We start from the raw sequence: 21,358 nt of genomic DNA, 5'->3' as shown, positions 1-21,358 counted from the left end.
ACGGGACAAAACGGTACATCGGGGCAAAACGGTACCCCACCCTTTTTAGGAGCTAGGAAGTGCTGAGCTCTCTCGATGAACTAGGAACTATTCCTGCAAGTGTTATCTTTGTTTTGATCTGTGGTTGATTCTTTTATCTTTTATTTTCGAGGCAGGTATTTACGTATGTATTATGTTAGATGAACTAGGAACTATTCCTGCAAGTGTTATCTTTGTTTTGATCTGTGGTTGATTCTTTTATCTTTTATTTTCGAGGTAGGTATTTATTATGTTAAGGCGGTTTCTTCTTGATCCCTTGTGTGCCGCGTCCATTTTTGTTTAGAACTATTGCACTGAGTGTTAGTCATAGAAGATCTAATCAGGTCGCAGTGACATCATATAGGGCCGAAATGGTCGATGACCTGCTTATACCAATACCAAGTTACTGAGGTTTTGTCAAGTTGAGATGCATTTGGAACTCCTTTAACTGCTAAAGTCATATCGTTAAGGCGGTTTCTTCTTGATCCCTTGTGTGCCGCGTCCATTTTTGTTTAGGACTATTGCACTGAGTGTTAGTCATAGAAGATCTAATTAGGTCGCAGTGACATCATATAGGGCCGAAATGGTCGATGGCCTGCTTATACCAATAACAAGTTACAGAGGTTTTGTCAAGTTGAGATGCATTTGGTACTCCTTTAACTGCTAAAGTCATATCAGACTTTTATGCTTCGCCTTTCCGCTGATATTTCCAGTTCCTCAGCTGTCCTCACGAGACTGAGTACACTCCGAAGCGACTAGCACCACGTCCCCCATCCGGACACTAACCGTCATTAATGTTGCTTCAGTGATCCCTTGAAAACTGGTGCATTCGTTCTGTTACCGCTAGCCAGAGTCAGAGGTGTTAGATAAACTTGTTTTTACCGAATGGTCAGAGAAGGACCAAGTATTTGACCTCTGGTTCCTGATAACCTCTAGTTCATGGTGACCTGCTGTTTATTATTAATAGATAATGACATCATAATTCTACAGAATGATGTTAACCATAGTTTTGTAGAATGACGTTATCCATGAGAATCGAGTGTGATTAACAGTATGGGAATTTCATGCACAAGTTTGGTTTTGGGAATTGCAACATTCCATGCGAAAACAAGGATGCTTTTTTTAATTGATCATCCAATACTTAGAATAGGTACCTCATTTATACTGCTAGAATGAGACTGAAAAGTCCCTTTACCCCTGCAGCATTTCTCCTGTTTTCGAGTTTATTTAACACATTACATTAAAAATACCTCCTCTTTTTTTTCTTCGCCTATTCCCGTATACAGACGGGGTCGGCGTTTTTCGTCAGCCTCTCAATTAATAGATTAAAAAAAAAAAAAAAATAGATTTTTTTTAATAGGTTAGACAGAGGGAACTGTAACTGCTAAGGTCTTATCCTCCAGAAATCGAAGAGAAGAGGAAGACAGGATAGGAGAAAGCCAGCCGTTCCGAGAACGAACATTATCCCTCTGGGATAAAATCTGCCCCGGGCGGGAAATCGAACCCGTGGCCTAGCGCTTACAAGGCAGACGCGCTACCAATCAAGCTAAATACCATATCATTATTAATCTCAAGGATAGTAATTTCAATGATGAGAAAATTGTATCTAATAATGATAAGTAAGACATATCATCAAACTCCCACTCACATGAGAAATTGAAAATACGCATGCAATAGAGGTATTAGGTACCTACCCACCTACATAGATAGTTAAATAGGTACCTAGCTACATAGATAGTTAACCTACCTACCTACATAGATAGTTAACCTACCTACATAGATAGTTAACCTACCTACCTGCATAGATAGTTAACTAGTTACCTAGCTATACGTACAATCATAGCGTATTATGGTACCCTCTCAATCGACAGTAACTAGGCTGATTGCTTTGACCTGACACTTGGTTTTGCTACAAATTTTACGAGTGGATGCCCTTTGCACTCGACTTTTGCTATCTATATCTTAAGCAAGGGAAATTCAGGCTGGTATACTCCGTGTTTAAAGTCCCCCAGCCAGACTTTTCCCATCACTAAATTAATCAAGTTGGTATTCAACTAGTCACTCGAAGTGACTCGCTACTCACCTCCTATCAGGCGCAACATGCGACACCACCACATCGCCGAGTCGCACATGTCGCGAATGGTCGGTATAATGGGGCACCCCGCCTCCTACGCCCACCAGGAACACATGGTCCACATTTTGAAAAGTTCCTGTAACACATGATTACATTACATTAAAATGGGGGTCTTTACTCACGAAATTCCTGTGTGCGGAGTCCAGTATGTAGGAGAATTGCACCCTAACACATGATTTAGTCAGGGTGAGAAAAAGTTCTTTGATCCTTTCTATGAATTCGATTTTGTCAGCCCTCATTCGGTAGTGTCCTTTGCAAGTGAGATACTTTGGCTCGATTCCCGGCAGGGTTGAAAATAAAGCTCAGTCAACCTCGTGAAAATAAGTTTAGTAACAACGTTATGGGTTTTTAATTGTGTTCAGCACACACAAATGTCGTTCCCCGCTTACTACACTACGCGAAATCTTATAACTTGACTTAGACTCGAACCAGCAACGTCCAAATCTGATGTCCATCGCGGTAACAACTGCACCACTGAGGTTGGTCTATTTATGTAGTAACTCCAATTCTGACTCCTCATCAAATAAGTTCCTTCAAATTACCCGTCTGTCACCATGGATGGCTCCCCTCAACATCACTTCTCAAACTCCTTAGAGTCCCTAGTTCCTCACCTAACAGCCTCGTGATCGTATTTCCCGCAGCCGTCATCGCCTCTCTGGTATGTCCAATGGTCGGCAACTTGGTGCACACTATCCGATGTGGCCCCATGTTCCCCAGGGTGTACACATTCGACTCCCCCACCGTCGTATAGCGGACGAACGTCTCCTTGACAATTCGACTGAGGCGCTTCTTGAAAATACCCGGGTATTTATAAAAATTGGGTATTTACCCGGGTAAATATCCAGGGTATTTACCCCAAAAATAAGTACCCGGGTATTTACCCATCACTACTTACAAGGCAGACGCGCTGCCAACCAAGCTAAATACCATATCGTTATTAATCTCAAGGACAGCAATTTCAACGATGAGAAAATTGTATCTACTAATGATAAGTTAGGTATCACGGTATCACCAAACTCCCACTCACATGAGAAATTGGAAATACGCATGTAATAGAGGGATTAGGTACCCACCTACATAGATAGTTAAATAGGTACCTAGCTACATAGATAGTTAAACAGGTACCTAGCTACGTAGATAGTTAACTAGTTACCTAGCTACGTACAATCATAGCGTATTATGGTATATATAATATTGAGCACGCAAAGTACCTAGGAAGCATTCAAACAACGTAATAGCGTGCAGATAATAATTTCATCTGTAATTTTACACACACGCTCATAACTCTTACTAAAATCTTGTCCTCGCATGGCTAGTTTTTAGCCCGGGGACTGCTGGTTCGATTCCAGGTAACCACTAGACGAGGTTAACGCCACGCCGTGAGGTGTTCTCTACCACCTAACCCTCTATGCTACCTAGTCTGGTAAGCTTCGTGTGAATATGAAGAGATAGTATAGGAAAGGTGCTGAAGATTGTGGAGTAAAACTGACGTCATAGCCTGTTACCTGACGTACTGTGACGTCACCAGACAGTGTTTCGAGTGCGGAAGAATACAATAATCAAATTTAACACAATGGTAAAGGCTATATGGGGAGGTTTGCCTCTGACGACTAATGGGCAGAAGTACCAATATACCCAGTAATGTTATGTTAACGCCTCTGGTGACCAATGGGCAGAAGTACCAATATATGATTTTTTAATTGTGTTAAGCATATAAATGCTTGTCACAAATATCATTCCCCGATTATTACACCTAGATAAATTTTATGACTTGACTTGGACTCGAACCACCAACCTCCAGGTCCAAAAGGTGCTGAAGATTGTGGAGTAAAACTGACGTCATAGCCTGTTACCTGACGTACTGTGACGTCACCAGACAGTGTTTCGAGTGCGGAGGAATACAATAATCAAATTTAACACAATGGTAAAGGCTATATGGGGAGGTTTGCCTTTGACGACTAATAGGCAGAAGTACCAATATACCCAGTAATGTTATGTTAGCGCCTCTGGTGACCAATGGGCAGAAGTACCAATATATGATTTTTTAATTGTGTTAAGCATATAAATGCTTGTCACAAATATCATTCCCCGATTATTACACCTAGATAAATTTTATGACTTGGACTCGAACTACCAACCTCCAGGTCCAAAGTCCAACGCGTTAACAAGTGCACCACACTGAGGTTGGTTAGAAGTACCAATATATCCAGTAATGTTGTGGTAATTGATATATGATCGGGGTGACGCACCTTTGACGACTAATGTGCAGGATTTTTCCCAGCTTAAGAAGTAGTCGTCTTGTAACCATTGGTCCTAAGTTTCTTGAATTAATAAGAGAAAGGAATGGAAAAAAGGGATTTCTTGAATTAATATATAAAAAAAGGAAGTTATGAAATAAGTAAGAAAGAAAGAAAAAAAGAAAGAGAGAATGAAATAAATAAAGGAAGAAAGAAAGAAAGAAAAAACTTTTTATTTGATGCGGGACCCGGGGTCATGCTACGGTGAAGGGTGAGGGTATGTTATGGTACAGACAGAACAGCCCTCTCCAGGGCATTGGTCCGAGTGTTCTCTATGCATGTTATCATTGATTTCGGAGGATTCAAATAAAGTCCGTAATGTTGTAATTGATATATGATCGGGGTGATGCACCTTTGACGACTAATGTGCAGGATTTTTCCCAGCTTAAGAAGTAGTCGTCTTGCAACTATTGGTCCTAAGTTTCTTGAATTAATAAGGGAAAGGAATGGAAAAAAAGAGATTTCTTGAATTAATATATAAAGAAGTTATGAAATAAGTAAGAAAGAAAGAATTAAATAAATAAAGGGAGAAAGAAAGAAAAAACTTTTCATTTGATGCGAACCCGGGGTCATGCTACGGTGAAGGGTGAGGGTATGCTATGGCAAGAACAGCGTGTTATCTACGGTCCGAGTGTTATCTATGTATGTTATCATTGATTTCGGAGGATTCAAATAAAGTCCATAAATTATGCATTTTCAACTGTGAACAAATGTAGCTTAGGCAATCTTTGTGTCTCTGTTACTACAGACAGACTGATTTGAGATCAGAACAGTTGAAAACGAAGCAAATCCTTGAAAAGTGGGTTATCTGATATTTTCTTTTCCTATAAATTATATTATCTACACCTATCTTGATTTTATTATTATTTTGGCCAGTTATATAAAAGAAAATAAAGCAACCTAGAGCCTAAATCCAAAGTTTCAGCCATTGGTCCGTGTGTGTGTCTGTCTGTCTGTCCCCATACGTTTCTCCTCCTCCTCCTCCTCCTCCTCACTAATATTAACCTGAAAATGGCTACTTTCTGTGTGGCGTATAATATCTCTAGTAACGCTGTCGAACTTTCTTGACGGGCGGATTAATCGTAATCGTTTCTCTTTCCTCACTAGTCAATGTCTCTTCCCTTCTCCCCACAGATCGTCATTCTCGAACACAAGAGCATCATCTGCGCGGGCTACTCCGCGGTGATGCACATCCACTGTGTCGCTGAAGAAGTCAACGTGAAGGCCCTCATCTGTCTGATCGACAAGAAGACCGGAGAGAAGTCCAAGACTCGGCCTCGGTTTGTTAAACAGGACCAGATCGCGATCATGAGACTCGAAGCGGCTGGAGTGATCTGTTTGGATCAGTTCAAACTGTTCCCCCAAATGGGGCGGTTCACACTGCGCGACGAAGGTAATAGAAAATAGAACAATCGAATATAAGAGTGGAATAGAATAGTTACCTAGAGGTCCTAGAGTATAAAATAGAGTAGAATAGACTGTTTGGATCAGTTCAAACTGTTTCCCCAGATGGGGCGGTTCACACTGCGCGACGAAGGTAATAGAAAATAGAACATAATCGAATATAAGAGTGGAATAGAATAGTTACCTAGACTACCTAGAGCCTAGAGTATAAAATAGAGTAGAATAGACTGTTTGGATCAGTTCAAACTGTTTCCCCAGATGGGACGGTTCACACTGCGCGACGAAGGTAATAGAAAATAGAATAGAATTTATAAAACGGGCCTCTGCTGTTTGGCCGACTTTTGCCGAGAACTTCAATCCAGAGGAAACTGGACATTTTCGTCCTTATTTGTAAACTTTTAGCTTTAAATGGGGACATTTCTTGTCTCGAAGCGTACACTTTTTTCAAAGCTTTTATAAAACTTGTCCTAAATAGCAACTTCCCCCCTTAACGCAACTTAACGGTTCGGCAATACATTTCTCGAGACTTGGCCCCCCGACTTTTGCCGAGAACTTCAATCCAGAGGAAACTGGACATTTTCGTCCTTATTTGTAAACTTTTAGCTTTAAATGGGGACATTTCTCGTCTCGAAGCGTACACTTTTTTCGAAGCTTTTATAAAACTTGTCCTAAATAGCAACTTCCTCCCTTAATAACGGTTCGGCCATACATTTCTCGAGACTTGGCCCCAGGATACTTTTGATCTACTTTATAAAATGAACTTATGTCGAATAAGCATCTAAATCGTTTCCCTGATTCACCCCATTTGTTGACTTCCAGGTAAAACCATTGCAATAGGAAAGGTGCTGAAGATTGTGGAGTAAAACTGACGTCATAGCCTGTTCCCTGTCGTACTGTGACGTCACCAGACAGTGTTTCGAGTGCGGAGGAATACAATAATCAAATTTAACACAGTGGTAAAGGCTTATATGGGGAGGTTTGCCTCTGACGACTAATGGCAGAAGTACCAATATACCCAGGTAATGTTATGTTAGCGCCTCTGGTGACAATGGGCAGAAGTACCAATATAAGGATTTTTTTAATTGTGTTAAGCATATAAATGCTTGTCACAAATATCATTCCCGATTATTACACCTAGATAAATTTTATGACTTGCGACTCGCGAACCTACCAACCTCCAGGTCCATAGTCGCAAACGCGTTTAACAAGCACCACTGAGGTTGGTTAGAAGTACCCAATATATCCAGTAATGTTGTAATTGATATAATGATTCGGGGTGATGCACCTTTGACGACTAATGTGCAGGATTTTTCCCAGCTTAAGAAGTAGTCGTCGTCTTGTAACTATTGGTCTAAGGTTTCTTGAATTAATAAGGAAAGGAATGGAAAAAAAGGGATTTCTTGAATTAATATATAAAAGAAGTTATGAAATAAGTAAGAAAGAAGAAAGAAATGATAATAAAGGGAGAAAGAAAGAAAAAACTTTCATTTGATGCGACCCCGGGGTCATGCTACGGTGAAGGGTGAGGGTATGCTATGGGCAGAGAACAGCCGTGTCCAGAGCATTCGGTCCGAGTGTTATCTATGTATGTTATCATTGATTTCGGAGGATTCAAATAAAGTCCCGTAAATTATGCATTTTCAACTGTGAACAAATGTAGCTTAGGCAATCTTTGTGTCTCTGTTACTACTAGACAGGACTGATTTGAGATCAGAACAGTTGAAACGAAGCAAATCGTTCAAAAGTGGGTTATCTGATATTTTCTTTCCTATAAATTATATTTCTACACCTATCTTGATATATTATTATTATTTTGGCCAGTTATATAAAAGAAAATAAAGCAAAAAGTAAAAATTGTAATTTAAATTTTTAAAAGATTATAAATGCTTCCTTTTTTTCTTTTGACTTGTTTTTTTCTTCTTTTAAGACATTTTATTTATAATTTTCTCCCCCCCCTCCCCCCCCCTTGTACATAAAATACATGAAATAATATAATAAAATTTATATATTATACTTTTTTAAATTAAATATCTGTGGGTACGATTTATTTTCCTACACAATTTGCCCAATAGAAATAAAAATGAAATTATTCCTAATTATTTTTGAAACAATGGGTATTTGAGAAAAGTAAAAAAAAAGGTCAAATTTGAGTGAAATAAATTAATTTATTAAGTAAATAACAAACAAAATTTAAATTAGTCAGACCTGTTGTAAGTGTTAAGAACTAGCAGCACTTGTCTATTTCCGGACTGTCACCCATCCAGATACGTTCCATGCTCGACGTTACTTAACATCAGTGCTCGCCAGGGGTGCTGTAATAACAAACAAAATTTAAATTAGTCAGACCTGTTGTAAGTGTTAAGAACTAGCAGCACTTGTCTATTTCCGGACTGTCACCCATCCACATACGTTCCATACTCGACGTTACTTAACATCAGTGCTCGCCAAGGGTGCTGCGGCCCTCGGACATAAATAGACAATTTCTTATCCTATTGGTCGTGTAGGAATTGTTTACAAGATTTGACCAATAGGATAAGAGGATTTTTTTTTCTTTACTGAGCCAGAAAATTCCAATGGTCCCGGGCATTAGGGGTAAATCATAAAATGGGATTATTTTCGAGTTTTGAAATATATTTATTTTATTATTATATCTTCAAGGGCCAAACCGCAAAATAAAACATCCCTCCAATATAGTTAAGGGGTTCCTTAAAATTTGACCTTAAAATATTTCGTAAGTATGTAGGTATAGGTATTACTGAACGTGCTATGTTAGTACAGAGGTAGTAGTGATTGAATTTAAAAATATTCCCATTTTTATACAATTCGACCCTAAATAGTGTTGGATAGCATTAGAATTTACAAAATTCAAAAGAGACAAGATTTGTCTAGAAGCGAAAATATAAAAAGCAATGCCTATTAGGTTCGTTTAATTCTTATGACCCGTTCTCAAAGTCTCCCAACGTTTACCAAACCGAGTTAACATCGGGTTGAAGATATAACTCGAGTTGGTAAACTTATCAAAGCAAAGTCGTATTTTCCCTTGGAATTTCTCTTCTTTTGAAGCTTGTTTTTCCCCCATCGGAATCGTTTCCATAAGGAAAATACAACTCATTTCAGCAAATTATACAACAAAAAAGCCGCTGAGAACCCCTAGATAACCAGGGCTGAACAGTAGAGTTGTATTCGATTGTGTGATTTTTAATTCAGTCAGCATACGAATTTTGGACTAGTTTAGACTGGCAGCGAGTATGGTCCGGGGCCATTGTCCAAATATCGGAATCGTTTCCATAAGGAAAATACAACTCATTTCAGCAAATTATACAACAAAAAAGCCGCTGAGAACCCCTAGATAACCAGGGCCGAACAGTAGAGTTGTATTCGATTGTGTGATTTTTAATTCAGTTATCATACGACATTTCTCTTTGAACTAGTTTAGACTGGCAGCGCGTATGGTCGGGGGCCATTGTCCAAACTAGTCCAAAGAGAAATTTCGTATGATGTCTACATTAAAAGTCCAAAGAGAAATTTCGTATGGTGACTGCATTAAAATTCCAAAGAGAAATTTCGTATGATGACTGAATTAAAAGTCACATAATCGTTTACAACTTGATTCTATGTTGGAAAAAAAAGAAAAGAAAGAAAGAAAGAAAAAAATACTATTAGGACGGATTGTAAAAGTTAGGGTAAAAGATCACTCAAATAAGCATCATTCAATAGGATAAGGAAAGTCGTGTGATGTTCACACCAGATTTTTTTTTTAAGCTTGCGGAGTAAAAACTTAAAAAGTGAGGACTGGAGGGTTGTGGAGTGGTTTGGTGGATCAGCCACTTACCTCTTCCTTCAGCTGAATGGCGGTCTCTTGAATATCAAACCGACTCGGACAATACTCCTTGCATTCGAAATTGAACACACCGTCTAGGGTTGCCACTCGGACCGTCTCGTGCCGTCCCTATAATCCGCCACACCTCTAACTACGGCAAAACAGTCGCGGCAATTCCCGATGACGGACTCGATTACTGAGTCAAATTCAGAATCGAATGCTTTAGCGGAACAGCGCAGGGCGAATGCTTGCCGCAGTTGCTCGTCCCGAAGTACGGCACGGCCGGACGCTATGGGGCCTAGATGTAGTCGCGGCACACCTTCCGTGCTGGAAATGAAAAGAGAACAGATTACTGAGATAATTTTGAAGAGGCAGAAGAGGTTTGATACAGGGAACATTAACTGCTAAAACGTAAAACTCCGTCACTAAAGATAGACAGACGGTCTGGCTAGGGGACGTTAAACAGAGAGTAGACTAGTGTCTAGCTGTGGGACTATAAACAGGAGGAGAACGTCTAAGGCCCGGTTTCTGACAAGACGAAACTCGAGAGTTTGAGCTCACTAACCGCGGAGTTTGCAAAAAGTGCGTTTCTAATAATATACTTCTTCGAAATTCCGCAATTTTAGCGCCCTAACCAACCTAGCTAGTGGACTTTCAAAGGGTTCTCTCTCTGCTTTTAAAGAACAAGCACAAGTCCTCCTGATGGTGGTGGTTCAGGACGAGCCAATTAAACATTGGTACTTACAGTTTCAAATGCTCTGGTACCGTCGGATGAGCGACTTCTATGATATCGTGTTCTCCAACACACATATACAGCTTATCAGACTCCGCGGATGGCCTTACAAAGTCCCCATCCAAGTGTGTCATGCCTTCATTGATAAACTTGATCCAGGGAATGGCGCTCGATGATTCCGACTGGGTTGGACTAGATCTTATGCGCGGATGTAGGTGAGGTTTCAAATTTGGAGAGCAGAAAAAATGAGGAATTAGGGAACTATTAATCCGACAGCAAAAAGAGTAATAAAACCAACAAAGTTTGCAAGGTATACCTACCATTAGACAGAATGCCTACACGAACGTAGGTTTGAAATATCTTTTTATTGTCTTCATTTCTACTTAGCAGATGCTGTATTAACCGTGGGTACCTCTATTACCAGTGTACAAATCATCACCTTGTACGAGTATCTAGGTAAAGCCCGGATTATAGGTAAATAAATAGACTAGGTAGTGGGTAGGTATGAAAGGTACTAGGTACACATTGTAAACCATTAACCTCGCATAACCCAGCACCTACAACGTTAGCAAGGTCTTCTCCATACATAGAGCTAGGGGTTTCCGGATTTCACTTTCGCTTTTCTAGGATTGTAAAACTGGTCAAATATCTATAAACCTATCTATCATAGTAGGGTTACCAAGTTGCCTACATGTTTGTGCATAGTTTGCCTTGTACGGGCAAACGAGTAATTGTGACAAACTACTCACTATTTGGCCATATACTGATTGCCAGCGGAAATAGTAATTCTTACTACATTTCGTAGTGCCGCTGTGAACCTGCCTCGATGGCGTAGTGGTCAAGGCACTCGCCTGGTAAACAGGAGAGCGCGGGTTCAATCCTAACCGAGGCATGGAATTTTATCCTCACTCGTTCGACCACATTATTATTAGAGATCCGAGATTCCTAAAGGGTCACTGACCTTCGCAAATACGGGAACCAACTGGTACTAAAAACGGTTTTGGGAATCTTAGGTTCCTAAGGTCCACTTTGTTATTTCAAATTTAAATGAACACCTTTGGCTCATAAAATTGTCCTATTTTATGGCTTTATTTATTGAGGTAGGATTTTCCAAAAGGAGTTCTTCCACCCAACCGCTTCATAGTTTGCACTTATCTACTGTACTAAGGTAGTATCCTATGCGATAGGTGCATCAAGTGAACCGTACTATTGACTAGGTCAAGTGATATCACCTTGAAATGAATGACTAAAACCTAACCACGTGATTTCCTTCTTTGCTGATGATGACCAAGTTCGTAATTTCCTTCCGAATCAATTCAAATCAGTAAGTTATAGATTTAGTTGTTAGGGGAACACGGGGCAAAACGGTACCCCACCCTTTTTAGGAGCTAGGAAGTGCTGAGCTCTCTCGATGAACCAGGAACTATTCCTGCAAGTGTTATCTTTGTTTTGATCTGTGGTTGATTCTATTATCTTTTGTTTTCGAGGTAGGTATTTATTATGTTAAGGCGGTTTCTTCTTGATCCCTTGTGTGCCGCGTCCATTTTTGTTTAGGACTATTGCACTGAGTGTTAGTCATAGAAGATCTAATCAGGTCGCAGTGACATCATATAGGGCCGAAATGGTCGATGGCCCGCTCATACCAATACCAAGTTACAGAGGTTTTGTCAAGTTGAGATGCATTTGGTATAACAAATGTAGCTTAGGCAATCTTTGTGTCTCTGTTACTACAGACAGACTGATTTGAGATCAGAACAGTTGAAAACGAAGCAAATCGTTGAAAAGCGGTTTATCTGATATTTTCTTTTCCTATAAATTATATCTACAGCTACACCTATCTTGATTATATTATTATTTTGGCCAGTTATATAAAAGAAAATAAAGCAGAAAAGTAAAATTGTAATATTAAATTTTTAAAAAGATTATAAAAGTGCTTCTTTTTTTCTTTTGAACTTGTTTTTTCTTCTTTTAAGACATTTATTCATAATTCCCCCCCTGTACATAAAATACAAGAAATCATATAATAAAATTTATATATTATACTTTTTTAAATTAAATATCTGTGGGTACGATTTATTTTCCTACACAATTTGCCCAATAGAAATAAAAATGAAATTATTCCTAATTATTTTTGAAACAATGGGTATTTGAGAAAAGTAAAAAAAAAGGTCAAATTTGAGTGAAATAAATTAATTTATTAAGAGAGAGAGAAGTGATAAGGCGTGATTGATAACAGCTGAGGCAGGCAGTGATAAGAATATTTTGTTTTGAGAATAAGTTCGCAGATAACACAGACCTTGAGAAATTCGCATGGAACAAAACATTATTAATGATGCCACTTGTTTATCTGATGGCACCTAAGGTGCATACAACATGATGTTCATTATGGTACTAATGATGCACAGTTAAGTTAGAGATTCTGAGGTACATTTGGGTAAAATAATAATTAATAATATATCTAGGTAAGTAGATTTGTATAGGTACTTACCTATATTATCTACTTACCTATATTATACCTACGGAACCGTTGGCGTTGGGTATAAGTATAACTAGCTATGTACCTATACCTACCGACTTATTATTATTTTTACCCTCGATAAGAGGCAAAGAGGGGGTTTAAAGCCGGGTATACAATAAAATTTCATTCCGAAGCAAGGATTGAACCCGCATCCTCCTGTTTACTAGGCGAGCGCTACTGATCAAGCACATAAATTACTCACTCTGACAAATAGCTAGAACTGACTATTCATCAGATATCTGTTGGTGTTATTTGTTGTTTACAAATGCGAAAATTGAGTCATTTTTTTCAGATCTAGAACACACGAATTCTCTGACCTCCCACCTCCCACTCACAACTTATGGCACTATTGTCAATAAACAGACAATATGCCACATGATGTGTCATTCTTATTGCTATTCTGTATGTTATTATTGTTGTTATTCTGTATGTCATTATTACTATTATTTATTTGTTGTTGTTATTGTATGCACAAGACGTAGCTAGTAGATACCTACCAGCTCACTCAGATCTTCAGGGCCATAAAACAACTTGTAGGTAATATTGTAAAACGTGCAATCAGTACATACATCACAAATAACCATCACAGTACCTACACTAATTACCACACTGGTAATTTTACTATTGTAGGTACTGTTAGTGTACAATGCTGCAGACCGCGGCCTCACAGACCTAGGTCTGTCAGACCGTCTGTGTGTGGCGGGAGAAGCTTCAGGTCTGACCCAAGTCTGACAGACTTTCTGAGCGTGAGTAGCAAGCATTATACTAGAGGTACAATAACTCCGCCATTGACGGTCCTAAGCCCGTATGAAAAAGGAGGAAGGTTGTGTGTGAAACGAGAACACATTCTACGACACAGACCACATGCGTCTAATGTAGCAGTTGTTTCATTGCTACGAAATAAAAACGGCGGTAAAACATTTAAATTAATCAAGTTTGTATTCAACTAGTCACTCGAAGTGACTCGCTACTCACCTCCTATCAGGCGCAACATGCGACACCACCACATCTCCGAGTCGCACATGTCGCGAATGGTCGGTATAATGGGGCACCCCGCCTCCTACGCCCACCAGAAACACATGGTCCACATTTTGAAAAGTTCCTGTAACACATGATTACATTACATTGAAATGGGGGTCTTTACAACGAAATTCCTGTGTGCGGAGTTCAGTATGTAGGAGAATTGCACTCTAACACATGATTTAGTCAGGGTGAGAAAAAATGAAACTTTGATATGATCCTTTCTATGAATTGGATTTTGTCAGCCCTCATTGGGTAGTGCCTCGTGAAAATAAATAACCTTGTTAATGAGTACACCAATATTGAAGAAGAAAGCTAGTTCTGTGAAAGCTCTATGGGCTTTAGCTAACTAGTTTTTACCAGCTTGTTTATCACCCTCTTCATAAGATTTACTTCTTAGTAAAATTTACTATTATTTATGCTAGGTATGTAGTAACTCCAATTCTGACTCCGCATCAAATAAGTTCCTTCAAATTTCCCGCCTGTCACCATGAGCAATACTCTAATCAACAGTGCCTAACCCAAGCAACTCCCTATTTCAAATCAAATCTCAAATTCTTTGTAGTAAAGCAGAGCTTTTTCACAACTTTAGTGGATATCACAAAATTACTAAGTGCCTCCTTTGCAATCAACTTCCATATTTCAATAATCTTTTTACTCTGGTAATGCCGCCACTTGGTCCTACTCGATTAAAGTAGCTACTCAATTGTCCTCACGAGGCTGAGTGCACCCCGAACTCCAAGCACAGAACCGAAAAAACCTCGGCCCCGGCGGGAATCGAACCCGGACTTCCTGCGTGCAAGCCTAGTGTGATACCCACTCGGCCACGGAGGTTGCTTCAACTCCCTAGTTCCTCACCTAGCAGCCTGGTGATCGTGTTTCCCGCCGCCGTCATCGCCTCTCTCGTATGCCCAATGGTCGGCAACTTGGTGCAAACTATTCGATGTGGCCCCATGTTCCCCAGGGTATAAACATTCGACTCCCCCACAGTCGTATAGCGGACAAACGTTTCCTTATCATCAATGAGGGCGTCCACGGCCAGCTTCTCGCAGTACTGAGCCGTGATGATAGCAATGGTCGGCTGACGAGCTTTGGTAATCGTTGGCATCTGTTTGACCACTTGGACTTTGTTGGTTTCGATCCGGGTGAAGCCGCCATGCTCGAGAGATTTGACTAGAAGTTTCTCCTGCAGTTTGTTCACGTGGTTCTTGACGTCCTCGAGATCCCAGTGACGTTCTCTGTGAAGAAGAAAGGAAAGGATATCTCCTTTAGAGTCAACTTTCGATGTCACAGGTCTCGTTATATCCGAAAGACCTTTTTGGTTAGTACTGCTCGAATGCCGGCTCAGACTGAAATTTCTCTGTCCCTATAAAATAAACTGTCAAACTGTTTTGACTTGGCGGGGCGGAGCGCTACCGCGCTCCTTAGTAAAAGACTGAATGAATATTGAAGTACCTATGAGTGTTTTCCTAACTGAGTCAAAATCCTCTGAGGTGTCCCCAGAACATAATCAGAGAGTTTTCATAATTCATTGGGTACGATTTATCCGTTTAACTTTGACGTGATGGTGGAAGTGGAAGCCCACTTACGAATTCTCATCATGGTGAAAAAACTCGCTAAAATTTTGTCCTTTTTCTCACAAGCGGTGTTGATAAATTTAGAGAGAACTTACTAAATTACTTGTATTACTTGAAGAACTTACTTGGCAATATGTTCTACTGTGATAGGGTTGGGATAGGAAGATTCGATGATTTTGAGAACTTCATCCTCCGTGATTGGGATTTTCTTCAACTCCAAGCTTTCATCTTTCGATACTGGAAACAAAAGTCAAACAATGAGAAAGTTTTACTTTAACTTCAGGTGTGGTCCGTGGTTTCAAATTCAGGTAACAACAGCAACAAAGTAGATTAGATCTTTTATTTTATTTTGATACAATTTAGCAACAAAAAGAATAGAACACATAGAATAGAATATATCTGACTCTTGTTCATCCTGCTTGAATGGGCCCAAAAAGTGCCTTTACCCCAGCAGTCTAAACAAGGTCTTAAGGTAGAACTTCAGGCATGCCTCAAGACTTTTCATTCTACTAACAATAAAATTTAAGACGAGAGTTAATCCGCTTCTATCATTTCATAACCACAAATCATGAGATTCATGACAAATAATCATGATGAATCTCATGGCGTGACAAATTTATCTTGAAGTTGACGAACTGGTTTTATTGATTGGTCAGAGGACAAAGGAAATCAGATATTGACAGCTTTATCTGCTTATGACTATAGCTATCAAAATGGGATCTGTTTACTACCTATACTAATCTATCTATCTATCTATCTATGTTCTATTATTTTTAAGTGTAATCTAATAAAGAAGTTGAGAAATGCAGGTATAAATTTCATCATGAACTCGAAACATAGATTTTTTTTTTTTCTTCAGTAACAATTTTATCGGCTTTGAAATCGGATCTGCCAGCTGTCATGGGTGTGAACAGACGGAAATTCAATACATATTTATTTCATTTCGAGTTTTACCAATCTTATTTTGATGAAACCAATCAACTTTTACTATACATTCAACTTCATACTTATCTTCTTTTTCTTCGCCTTTTTCCCGTGTACAGACGGGGTCGGCGTTTGTCGTCAGCCTCTCAATCAGCCCTAAGTAGGGTGATTGCTTTGGGCTGACATTTAGTTTTAGCTGCAAATTTTAAGAGTGGATGCCCTTCGCACTCAACCTTTACTATTTCTTTAGCAAGGGAAATTCAGCCTGTTATTCACCCTGTTTAAAGTACCCAGCCAGACAGTTAGTTACTCCTTATAAAGTCGACTTACATGACGTGTTCTGAGGAAGGAGCGTGTTTTCCTGCAACTTGAGTTCGATTTGAATTTTCTGAATCAGAGGATATGAATTTTGCATGAGTTTCATGATTTTCTTGATAAACCCGACGTAATCTGTGGAAAATAGAGGAGAAGAAACATGCGTGAATGAAATCAACTGTGATACTTGTAGATGATGAAATACGATGGTTTAAAATATGGTTTGGTTGTTCAGTTGTTCTATTAGAGCTCGCGGAAATGACCAAGGAATTTCATTCCAGCAGTACTTAATAGCACTTTGATTTGAATGCACCAGTTCCCAACGGACTACTGAAGGCGAGGTTTCGCGTACCTAGTTCTTATGGATGTTCATCTAGGCAATCGTGTGCTGCTGTTCCCGGCCCCACTCAGGCTTGGTGAGGTTTTTTTGAGGCATCGCGTCGTGTTGCTTATCACTGAATGGAGAGTTCCTACTCAATAAACGTCCTTATAGAAAGTTTCCTACTTACCTTACGTCATCTTCCAAACGTCCCTTATCCCTCTATCTCCTCTTTACACACCTTATACAAGAGGGTCCTGGCCCCCTCTTGTTTCAAACATAGAGGGGTGAGGGTTAATAGAATTCCGATACAGTATGTTCTGTCTTTCTGTATGCTGGTACATTTATTTTTTTCAGCAATTGTTGCATTCTGGGACAATCCCTATTTATTAACAGATTATTTATTAGCCACATGTGTGTTTACAATAATTCTACACCATGTGACCAGGCGAAAACCGCCCCAGAAGGCCACATGTTAACACATTTGTTCGCAGTACAACAGTTTGTAGAACGCCAAATAACACATTTTTTCTGAGTTTAGAAGATTAATTTTCTTGAACTTTGAGAACTCATGTATGAGACCCATTAATTTCGAGACTCATAGACTGCAACAATTTCGGACTTTTTAATCTATACAGCTAATGTTTCAGAGCTTTATTCAGTGAATTCAAGACCTACGTAGCCCACTAGTAGGAACTAGGAACCTATACTTTAGAAGCATTGAGAATAATGAACGATTAGTCCCGGCTGACGAAACAATCCAATCCGAATAGGCAAAGCCCAAAACAGAACAAAAAGATCATAAACAATAACAACAGAATGGAAACGATTCTATAATGATGGACATTCGAATGAAATAGTCATAAAGATAAAGAGAAGAAACATATATAGATATTGGAATCAATATCCGTTCATAATATCTTATCAACTTATCACAAAATGCAGATAGACAAAGAAATTCAATAGGTGATAAAAATAATGGCCCTTTATTCGTAGCCTAGATCAGGGCTTACCAATCAATAGGACTCTGACGTATCTGTTACAAAACCATTTCCGAATGTTTCAAAGAGAAAACAGAGATATGGAAAAGTCAAAGACCCAAAAAGGCTAGTTGGAAAGTAGGCGCATTTCTGTTAAGTATCTTCGTTTGTGTCTTTATTTGTTAGCTAGAAATCCACAGATAATATCCATGATATCAAATTTGACCTGGCCACCAAACTTGTCCGAGTCCAAACACCAAACTTGACCACAGACATGACAAAAGAGACCCAGGAAGGTAGAGGAACTTTTCAGTCTCATCCTATCAGTAAACATAAATAAATAAGGTTTATTCTATTCTCTTCTGGTCTATTTTATTCTCGTATTCTATCGGGAAATACTGAAAGCATCATAGTTACCTGCTTCGTCCAACATTCTGCTCAAAAAAAAAAGTGGCTTTTAATCAGCAGCTTCCAGAGGCCCAATTAAGAGCAGCAATTATAATTAAACTGTTTCAATCAACTTAGTTCTGAGAACCCTCTTCATAGCTATCCAGATAATAAAATCAGCAATTTCATCTTGTTTAGACCTTTGGGATAAAGGAACTTTTCAGTCTTGTTCTGGCAGAAAAAACGAGGTACCTATTCTAACTCCATTCCGTTCATAGGGACTACAATAGTCATCCGTCTCAGTATGAACCAAATCAACCATCAGACACAATGTTACCGACTTGAGTTTAGTGATATGCCGAATTTATTTTATATCCAAAAGAAAGGATCATTCATGGACTTCGAAGGATGAATGACGTCACCAGAAAGGACAAATTTGTTACCTGACGAATGGTCACGTGATTCGATTTCTTCCCAAGGACCAAGGCACTGAACATGACAGTTGGGGTCAACGTTCAAACCTTATCAGATATAAGAATACATTAGGATTGTGTATACAATGACGTCATCAAACGATAGACGATCAATACCTACATATTATAGTTTCTAGTACCTATGTATATCAATGCGTACGTAAGTATGTAAGTATATCTCTATGTAAATATAGATAGGTACGTATATTCACATATGTATACGTGATACGTGTATATACCTACGTGGTGTTTAATGGAAAATGTAAGGTGGTGTAACTGTAATACCCCTATCCCCATATCCTTGTGTGTAATACGAATACCCCTGTTGGTATTATGGTAAAGACCTTGGTTTCATGTTCAGGTGGTCCATGATGGATTAGCGATCGAAGTCAAATAATAGCTTCTAATGCCCCCACATGGTCACATGTTATGATCGGGTAGAAAATATTTTTTTTTAAGAGGTTTGATAGAGGGAACAATAACTGCTGTGGTCTTATATCGTCCCGAAAGCGAAGAGAGATGGAAAACAGGATAGAAAAAAGCTAGCCGTTCCGAGAACGAACCTTATCTTTTGAGAATAAAATCCGCCCCCCCACGGGAATCGAACCCGCGACTTAGCGCTTATAAGGCAGACGCAATTCAGCCCAAGCTAACTAGGCTGGGCGTCAAAAAATGTTATCACGACATTCGTGACCTAACCCAAGCACATTATTGAAAGACGAGGAATTTCAGGATGAAATTTTTGAAATGTATTTTTTTGTACTTGACAGTGTAGGTAATACCTATGTTGTTTTACAACCCTAATGGATACAATAAAATAAAAACTGGGATACACCCTACTTTTTATTCTGCATTCACAGAATGGCGTTATCAAACTATAGCTAGACCAATGTAGCTCAAGATAAGGGACCTTGATACAAAATACAATACAGCTATACCTACAATGTTATGTACGAGTCATATTCTATTTATTTAAAATATACATCTATATAACTCATATACGAATAAATACATAACTCACATTCATATTGCACACAGGAAGTTATTTCCTTGAGTTACATACGGGATAATGCGAATCCTAAGACAGGGTGGCTCAAAAAGGGATTTAGAATATCTTGTCTACAGGGTGTAGGAAAATTACTTCTGTTGTGGCGACCCGAGTAAAAGAGGTGGATATCAGGGTATTCCAAACCACAAAACATTGTTCTTATCTATTAGATATCCATATGTACCCAAGGTTATTCAAGATTTTGATGAATTCCTGGCATGAAAGAAATGTATAGTTAACCCCAAAATTTTGGGATAGGTTAAACTGTTCAATTTGAAACGTCTCCTTCTACAAGAGCCTATTACAAAACCAAGGCGCAAAAAAAAAAAAAAAAAAAAAAAAAAAATCTTTTTAAAAAAGAAAAAAAAATTATTTTAAAAATTTTTTTAAAAAAAAAAAAAAAAAAATCAACCCGTTCACCCTGTATAAAAATAAAAATTTAATCCAGAATAATTCCATTTCCAATCCCTTCCGATTTCTTAACGTTTCGGTTAACGTCTATACGTCATCTTCCAAACGTCCCTTATCCCTCTATCTCTTCATACACCTTATACAAGAGGGTCCCGGCCCCCTCTTATTTCAAACATAGAGGGGTGAGGGTTAATAGAATTCCGATACAGTATGTTCTGTCTTTCTGTATGCTGGTACATTTATTTTTTTCAGCAATTGTTGCATTCTGGGACAATCCCTATTTATTAACAGATTATTTATTAGCCACATGTGTGTTTACAATAATTCTACACCATGTGACCAGGCGAAAACCGCCCCAGAAGGCCACATGTTAACACATTTGTTCGCAGTACAACAGTTTGTAGAACGCCAAATAACACATTTTTTCTGAGTTTAGAAGATTAATTTTCTTGAACTTTGAGAACTCATGTATGAGACCCATTAATTTCGAGACTCATAGACTGCAACAATTTCGGACTTTTTAATCTATACAGCTAATGTTTCAGAGCTACAGTACAACAGTTTGTAGAACGCCAAATAACACATTTTTTCTGGGTTTAGAAGATTAATTTTCTTGAACTTTGAGAACTCTTACCTACTTACCTACAATTCATGTATGTACCTACAACTCATGTATGAGACCCATTAATTTCGAGACTCATAGACTGCAACAATTTCGGACTTTTTAATCTATACAGCTAATGTTTCAGAGCTTTATTCAGTGAATTCAAGACCTACGTAACCTACTAGTAGAAACTAGGAACCTATATTTTAGAAGCATTGAGAATAATGAACGATTAGTCCCGGCTGACGAAACAATCCAATCCGAATAGGCAAAGCCCAAAACAGAACAAAAAGATGTATGAGACCCATTAATTTCGAGACTCATGGACTGCAACAATTTTGGACTTTTTAATCTATACAGCTAATGTTTCAGAGCT

At 38.8% G+C, this 21,358-nt stretch overlaps 1 protein-coding gene and 3 long non-coding RNA genes across 4 annotated transcripts in view; 2 read left to right on the top strand and 2 right to left on the bottom strand.

Annotated features, from left to right (window-relative positions):
• LOC103513487 overlaps positions 1–21,358 on the bottom strand; it is a 36,515-nt gene that overhangs the window by 7,720 nt on the left and 7,437 nt on the right. Inside the window, 4 exon segments of the mRNA XM_026826666.1 lie at positions 13,900–14,026; positions 14,803–15,182; positions 15,647–15,758; positions 16,776–16,972. Of these exon segments, the coding sequence (XP_026682467.1) occupies positions 13,900–14,026; positions 14,803–15,182; positions 15,647–15,758; positions 16,776–16,972 (816 nt within the window).
• Positions 3,695–4,412, bottom strand: LOC113469166. Its single transcript, XR_003392669.1, has 2 exons — positions 4,291–4,412; positions 3,695–3,947 (listed from the first exon to the last, which is right to left on the bottom strand). It is a non-coding gene; the product is annotated as an uncharacterized LOC113469166 (long non-coding RNA).
• Positions 3,816–4,554, top strand: LOC113469169. The gene is made up of 2 exons (XR_003392673.1): positions 3,816–3,953; positions 4,297–4,554. It is a non-coding gene; the product is annotated as an uncharacterized LOC113469169 (long non-coding RNA).
• Positions 6,086–6,795, top strand: LOC113469167. Its single transcript, XR_003392670.1, has 2 exons — positions 6,086–6,139; positions 6,673–6,795. It is a non-coding gene; the product is annotated as an uncharacterized LOC113469167 (long non-coding RNA).

This window comes from Diaphorina citri, unplaced genomic scaffold (assembly GCF_000475195.1).
Source record: "Diaphorina citri unplaced genomic scaffold, Diaci psyllid genome assembly version 1.1 scaffold978, whole genome shotgun sequence".
In the NCBI taxonomy this organism is placed as follows: domain Eukaryota; kingdom Metazoa; phylum Arthropoda; class Insecta; order Hemiptera; family Psyllidae; genus Diaphorina; species Diaphorina citri.
Note: the sequence above shows the minus strand (reverse complement) of the source record. Positions and strands in the feature narration are given on the sequence as shown.